Below are 8,138 nucleotides of genomic sequence, written 5' to 3'. Positions count from 1 at the left end.
TGTGCCCTGGCTGGGTAGTGCCTGCCCCTCCCCCAGCCCCAATCCCTCCCTCACTGTGGGGGCCTCCATCTGTGCCCCCAAGACCCCTCAGACTTACCAGCTAGATGATGCTCTCTAAGTTGCTGGGCTGCATATCAGCCTATATGATTTTCTGGTAATCGGCCATCGGTATCAGTCAAAAAATAATCTTTAAAATCAGTGCACTCAGTGTGTGCGCTTTGATTCAGTCAGTTATTAGATAAAAGTACCAAAAAAGCCCGGCTAAAGCACCCGAGCTATACAGTTGTTGCAAAAGCAGAGTCCAACTAATACAATATTTCTTCTGGGCATGTGCTGAACTTGGCACAGGAGCATGCAGAGGTTGAAGTGTCCGTTTTTTTTAGAGAGTTTTGTTTTTGGTTTTTTTTACATCTATAAAGCAGCCTGCGTTTCTAACCTAATTTTGTCTAGCTTCAGTTTCCAGCCTAGCTCTCATGCTGCTTTTTCTGCCAGAGTGCCCTATCCTATCAGAAATCTCTGGCTTACATAGTTCCATTTTAATGTATCTAGGCAACTCATCTACCTAGTTCATCTAGAGGAGGCTGATCTTCTCAAGTTGCTTATTATCCCCACCTCGTATAATTTTTATAGCTTTTTTTTCTAAAACTTTCCAATTTACAATGTCCTTTTACAAATTATATCTGAACTGGACACAATCCAACAATGGCCTAACTGATACTAAAAAACAGTAATAATTCCTTCCCTCTCCTACCCAGCAGTCCTTTCCTTAGTTATCCAAGGGTAGGAGCATGCCTGCAAACAGAGCAATGCCTCCTGGTGGTGTCCCTCAGGAAGTAGGCAAAAGAGCTAGAAGAGAGTAGCAAGACTCCAAAGCATCCTCCACCAAAAGGACTTCGCTGATTCAGTGCTGGAGGAGACCTCTAGGACTGTGGAGGAAGGACTGCCAGAGACAGTGCTGGAGAAGGAAGAAGACATCAACTCCCCAGAAGATTAAAACTGGAAACCTATGACCTCAGGCAACAAGAAGAAGTCTTCCCCTAAAGCAGTTTGCCTGAAGAACATATATGGACAGAGAAACCTACCTGCTGGCCTGATCTGTTGTCTCAAGAGGTATGTTGTTAGCCCAAAGCCCAGATCCAAGATGTCACAGAAGGACTACTGAAACCGACTACTATCTCATGCTGCTCATCCACACGAGCACGAATGATGCTGCCAGGGAAGACACTGAGCATATCAAAAGTAACTATAGGGCTCTGAGCGCAAGGATGAAGGGGACAGGGTTTCAGGTGTTCTCCTCAATCCTTCTGGTCAAGGGGAAGGGCCTGGGCAGGAGCAGATGCATTCTGCAGATCAATGCATGGCTGCATACATGGTGTCACCAGCAGGACTTTGGCTTCTTTGACAATGGGATATTGTTCCAAGACAGAATCCACCTGATGAAGAGAGGGAAGAGAATCTTTGCAAACAGGCTCGCTAACCTAGCAAGGAGGGCTTTAAACTAGGTTCACTGCAAGATGAAGACTCAAGCCCTGAGATAAGTGAGGAAACAGGTGACCTGGAAGAAATGTTGCCTCTTCCTGCTTGCAAAAGAGGCCTTCTCATTCGTTCAGAAAAAGTAGGGCAATTGGTTAGTTACCTCAGGTGTCTGCACAAGAATGCACACAGCCTGTGAATAAGCACAAAGAATCTGAAGAAGTCTTCACAGTCACAGAACTATGACATGATTGGAATAACAGAGACTTGGTAGGATAGTGCTCCAGTTACAAGAGCTGTCACGGATGGATACAAACTGGGAAGAACAGGCAGGGGAGAAGAGGAGGAGTTGCACTTTATGTACAAGAGCTGCATGACTGTTCAGAGCTCCAGTCTGAAACTGGAGATAAACCCGTCGAAATTCTCTGGGTTAGGGTCAGAGTGGAGAACAAGGGTAACGGTGTACTGGGTGTCTGTTATAGCCTTATTCTCCTGCTGGTCTTTCTTCAAGAAAGTAGAAGTTTCCTGATCATAGGCTGTGGTTCTCGTGGTGGATTTCAATCACCCTGACATCTGCTGGGAGGGCAATACAGGCAATCCAGGAAGTTTCTGGACAGTGTTGTTGACAGTTTCCTGGTGCAAGTTTTGGAGAGGCCAACTAGGGGCTAAGCTCTTCTTGAACTGCTGCTCACAAACAGGGAAGGATTGATGGCAAATGTAGAAGTGGATGGCAACTTGGGCAGCAGTGACCAAGAGATGATTGAGTTCATGAAGACAGGAAGGAAGGAGAGGAGCAGAGTAAGGACTCTAGACTTCAGAAAAGCAGACTTTGACTTGGTCAGGGAACTGATGGGCAGGATCCCCTGGGAGGCCAGTCCGAGGGCAGGAAAAGCTGCTCAGGAGGGCAGGTTGTATTTTAGAAGAAACCTTATTGAAGGTGCAGAAACAAACTATTCTGATCTGCAGGAAGACATGCAAGTATGGCAAGAAACCAGTTTGGCTTAGCAGGGAACTCTTCAGTGAGCTAAACCACAAAAAGGAAGCTTACAAGAAGTGAAAACATGGGTAAACAATTATGGAGGAGTATATGAGGTGAAATCAAGAAGGCCAAAGTGCAATCGGAGTTGCTGGCTAACAAGGGATGTAAAGGGTAACAAGAAGGGTTTCTATACATATGTCAGCAACAAAAGGAAGATCAGAGAAAGTGTGGGTCCACTTACTGAATGGGGGAGCCAACCTAGTGACAGATAATGCAGAAAAAGCTTAAGTATTCAGTGCCTTTTTACCTCAGCCTCCACAGGCAAGGTCAGTTACTAGACTACTGCACCTGGCAATACAGTTTGGAGAGGAGGTGAGCAACCAACAGTGGTGAAAGAACACGTTACGGACTATTTAGAAAAGCTGGATGTGTACAAGTCCCTGGGGCCATACATGATGCACTGGAGGATGCTTAGGGAGTTGGCCAATATGACTGCAGAGCCACTGGCCATTATCTCTGAAAACTTGTGGCAATCAGGAGAGGTCCCAAATTATTGGAAAATAGCAACTATAGTGTGCATCTTTAAGAAAAGGAAGGAGGAGGAGGATTTGGAAAAGCACAGACCGGTCAGTCTCACCTCAGTCCTTGGAAAAATCTTGAAGCAGATCCTCAAGGAATCCATTTCTAAGCACCTGGACAAGGTGTTTAGGAATAGTCATCATATATTCATCATGGGTAAGTCGTGCCTGACCAACCTGAATGCCTTCTAGGTGAGGACTGGCTCTGTGGATGTGGGGAGAGTAGTGGACATGATACACCTTGACTTTACCAAGGCTTTTGATACAGTCTCCCACAATACTCTTGCAAGCAAGCTAAGGAAGTATGGGTTGGTTGGATGAATTGCCTGTAAAGTAGACGATAAATGGCTGGATCATCAAACTCAAAGAATAGTAATAAATGGCTCAATGTCCAGTTGGCGACTGGTATCAAGGAGTGCCCCAGGGATCTATCCTGTTCAATATTTTCATCAGCTACTTGAAAAATGGGATGGAGTGTACCCTCAGCAAGTCTGAAGATCACGCCAAGCTGCAGGGAGTAGTAGATACACTAGAGGGCAGGGCTAGGATTCAGAGAGACCTCAACAAATTGGAGGATTAGACCAAAAGAAATCTCATGACATTCACCAAGGACAAGTCCAAAGTATTACACTTAGGATGGAACAATCCCATGCACTAGTATAGGCTAGGGAAGCTCTGCAGAAGAGGACCTGGGGGTTACAGTGAACAATAAGCTGAAGATGAGCCAACAGTGTGTCTTTGCTACCCAGAAGACTAACAGCATATTAGGCTGCATTAGGAGAAGCATTAGCAGTAGACTGAGAGAAGTGATTATTCCCCTCTACTTAGCATTGGTGAGTGCACATCTGGACTACCATGTCCAGTTTTGGGCCACCCAATACAGAAAGGATGTAGACAAATTGGAGACAGTTCAGTGGAGGGCAATGAAAAAGGTGAGGGGGCTGGGACACACAACTTATGAGGAGAGGCTGAGAGAATTGAGCTTATTTAGTCTGCAGAAGAGAAGACCGAGAAGAGTCTTAATAACAGCCTTCAACTCTCTGAAGGGTGCTTCCCAGGAAGATGGACCTAAACTTTCTCAGTGGTGGCAGCTAACAGAACAAGGAGCAACGGTCTCAAGTTACAGCCACGGAAGTTTAGATTGGATATTAGGAAAAACTCTCTTTCTAGGAGGGTAGCGGAGTACTGGAACAAGTTACTCAGAGAGGTGGTGGAATCTCCATCCTTGGAAGCTTTTAAGACCCAGCTAGACAAAGCCTTGGCTGGGATGATCTAGTTGGGAATTGTCCTGCTTTGAACAGGGGGTTCAACTGGATGATCTCCTTAGGTCCCTTCCAACCCTAATTTGCTATGATTCTATGATTAATCCTGCTAGCAAAGCATTGCATGTGGCGTTCATATTCAACTTTGTTATCTATGCACACCTGCGGAATCTTTCAGAGTCACTGTACTGCAGGCTATAGTTGCATTATAAATTTAACCTATATTCCTTTTCACACATGTAGGACTTAGCATTCCTATTCTGCAGGCAACAGAGACCCGATGGCAAACTAGAGACAAAGCAACTCCAATTCACTGACCAGAAATACTGAAAAATATTTTGAAAAATCAAGTTAACAGAGCTATGCAAAGTATTTTAAAGAAGAGTTTTCTTTAAAATTTCTTAGCTAGAGCTCTTCTGACTCAAAGCAAAAATAAAGAGTCAGCTCCTATTTGTCTATTTGGGAAAACAAGGTCCCTCCAAACATGTATTAAAGATAACTATAGATCATTAATATATTTAGATCAAAAGCACTTAGATCTTTCACTGGAGAACAAGGAAGGAAGCAGGAATTAAGAACACTGAGAAGGCAACAGTTACCTTTTCCAAATGCCAGGTCCATGGTTTTCCCTTTGCATTAGTTTTGCATCATCAGTACTATTCTGCATCATACTAGCAATGTAGTTTCACATCCAATTGCTGTCCTTATTACTGTATATGAATAAACTCTCCATGGCATTTTTTACATAAGATTTTTTGAAAGAGGTAAAAATGTTAAAGTAACAGATCCATGATTTTCTATTAGCTGTCCTTATCTAAGAATACTTAGGAAAAGATAATGGGAAAGGATTTAAAATCCATGTGAAATCTCTTTAGAACTGATGCCTGCCAGGTGTCACATCTTTATCAGTGTGTCATGTATACTGCCTGGCACCGAGGGAGTTTCCTGTATGAAACCATTCTTCTTAAAGGAACAGCTTCGTAAGTCTGACACTTAGTTTTTGCTGCAGCATTACTACTGCTCTGGCAGCATTCAAATACAGAAGCAACAGAATAAATGAGTTAATTATGCAACATCCCCTAGAGAAGCTGTAGCTAAGTTCAAACAGCTAGAAAGCCACTTCATCAAATGGAGTAAAATATTTGTCAACCACATCCTAATATCACACTGTAGTTTATTACTGATGCGAAAATCAGAACACAATTTCCAAGCACCACTGACCAACTTGTGGATCTACAAAATCTTTCAATGCTGCCTACTTTCTTTTACCTCCCTCTTGTTTAATGAGAAAAAAGGTCCATGCTGCTCCACTTGACCTGCCCAACTTGATCTAGTCTCTCACAGAAGTAGCAGCTGGTGTTATGAAAGATTAAATGGCATTCAAAAACATTTCAGATGCAAAGCATACATCTGACACAATGCACAATATTTTAATTTGAGTTGCTGGAGGTTGTGTAACTATGTAGCTTCAAAGTAAATCAGTCAATTACAGTTTGTAGAGAGAGCAAAGAAAGCAGCTTTTACATTTTCTGCCAGCTTCTATAGAACATACTCAAAGAAAGCTCATTGAGTACTCTGTTCTCAGTGAAAAGAGGAACATTCAAATTATTTTAAGTTTGTTTCCTAATAATCTGTTCCACATATTTCTGAAGTCTAGATAACAGGTTCTGAAATAAAAACAGGGTTCTCGTATTTGATAGCCCACGACAGAAGCTGGTAATCTTCCACTGATGTTTTATCCTATTCGATTTCCAGCTTCCAACCCTGCACTGGAATGTCTTTCATCCCAATATCTTGTATCTACTTTGGGGTGTCCATAGCCAGTGCGAGAGAGAGAGAGAGAGAATAAGAGATCCAGACTCCACTCCTCAAATTAGCATCTTGTCACTGTCCACACAAGAAAAACACTCTCAGGAGGGACTACACTTGTTGCAGAAACAATTGTTCAGAAACATCCCTTTTCCAATTTATTTTAGCATTTCCAAAAAATCCTACGTCATTTGAAACTAAAGTTGCCTTCGCTACAAGAAAATCCTACTCTTTACAACGCCAGACGGAAAACTAGAGAAAGCGCATGGAAGATTCTTTATTTAGGCAAGTCTAATATTTGGAGAAAATTTTCATTTTATTTCCAGTGATTCCATGTTCAGCATATTTCCTCAATATTCAAATCTAAACATGAATTAAAAATTCAGCATTTTTGGGGACTCACCTTTCCATATCAGTCTTTCTTGGTAGGCTATTAAAAAGGGAAAAAAAAAAAAAAAAAAAAGAGAATATTATATTATTGGAGTAACTGAAGATCCACCACTATTCTCTACCACACTGCACAGAACTAGAAAGATCAAAGGTAAAAAAAATGATGCAAGTCTCTGCCTATTTGCACCTTTGCACATCTGCTGAGCCACCAGATCCTAGTATCAGCAACTACTAAGCGTGATGATTCTTCTAAATGCCCCAAAACAGTAGTTTGTTCACTTTTATCAACTAGACAGGATTAATCAGCTAATTTCATATTGGCCATAAAAGCCAAGTTAAGGCTTTGGGCACAAATCACCTAACACAGATGCATACTAAAGGTTAGAATATACTGCATCATAAACCCTGACCCTGTACTTGAAGTGTTAATTGCCATACTAGGTAGAAAGCCATATTTTTACTATGAAGGATGCTCACCTGGAGTAATAACCACCTTAGTTAAAAAACAATTTTGGTCACAAACTGAGTCACTTCCATTCTTCTGCGAAATAGTGATTTCCAAATGACGAATTTTTTCCTCTCAAAATAAGGATACTATATAAGGTTAAAAAGTGGCACAACACAATCAGGACCCCCTCCACCTCTGGATGAGATCCTGGGCAGCCACTGTTCCTATCGTGGATCAGCTGGCCAAAGTTTCTCCAACTACTGAGCTTTACATTACACACCAAAGTTGAAACGATTAACTCGGTGACACCATTAATTCAAAACACAAGCATGATATATCATGCAAAATTATGTGTTTTCTTTAGAGAGTTGCATACAAAAACATAAGTAGTCAGATTGATATTTCTGGGTGCATTTGCTTCAAGGCCCAACTGGAACAAACTGGCGTTTTTACACTTTTGAGATTTCTGACAACCCAATCCCCAGAATGCAGTTTGGAACATCAGCTTTGTTAGTTCACATTCTATCCAGAAACAAAGGTAGTCTCTTGTTTGAGCAATAAGTTACTCCTTTCTATTCAGCAGACAAGCTTCCTTGGGTAGATGTGATATCTTTTATTAAACCAACCAAACATTTGGAAAAAATTGTTCTTTGCGAGCTTTCAGGCACAGACACCCTTCTTCAGGCATAGGGAGAGGCCATTCCCACATCCACAGTAGGCTCTGAAGTTCCAGGATAAATTTACATACAAGACCATACTCAGTCAAGCTGCTCCAATTAAAACAAAAAACAACCCACCCACCCCCCACAAAACACTCATCTACATTTCTACATCAAACACAGCACTACTTTCCCAGGAAATGAAGATACAAGAGGGTTACACGACAGTCCCTTCTCATTGTCCAAGCTAAATAAAGCAGCCTTTAGGGAACAGAACAACAACGACTCAGTGGTTACAACTTTCCTTCATGCCTTCCCACCACCAGATTTCAGGCATGACTGCAGGACGCTATCAAAAAGCAGCTGCCTGCCAACCTTGCTCCAGCCCCTGCCTCGCAGCACCCTGAACAGATCTCAGGTACATATCTCAGGGCCTGGGGCCAAACCCCAAAGAGACCCCTCACAGCAGGGCACACAGATTTTTAAGTGACCCCAACTTCAGGGAAAAAAGCTTAAAACCTGGCCAAAAAAAAAAAAAAA

General features: G+C 42.3%; 1 protein-coding gene across 1 annotated transcript in view; it reads right to left on the bottom strand.

The window, feature by feature from the left end:
* MED14 (mediator complex subunit 14) overlaps window positions 1-7,695 on the bottom strand; it is a 55,628-nt gene extending 47,933 nt beyond the window's left edge. The window contains exons 1-2 of the mRNA XM_019528457.1: window positions 7,688-7,695; window positions 6,505-6,531 (exon numbers count right to left, since the gene is read on the bottom strand). Coding sequence (XP_019384002.1) covers window positions 6,505-6,531; window positions 7,688-7,695 — 35 coding nt within the window. The remainder of the gene's footprint in view (window positions 1-6,504; window positions 6,532-7,687) is intronic.
* Window positions 7,696-8,138: the final 443 nt, after the last annotated feature.

Source organism: Crocodylus porosus, unplaced genomic scaffold, assembly GCF_001723895.1.
Source record: "Crocodylus porosus isolate Cpor-Errol unplaced genomic scaffold, CroPor_comp1, whole genome shotgun sequence".
In the NCBI taxonomy this organism is placed as follows: Eukaryota; Metazoa; Chordata; order Crocodylia; family Crocodylidae; genus Crocodylus; species Crocodylus porosus.
Note: the sequence above shows the minus strand (reverse complement) of the source record. Positions and strands in the feature narration are given on the sequence as shown.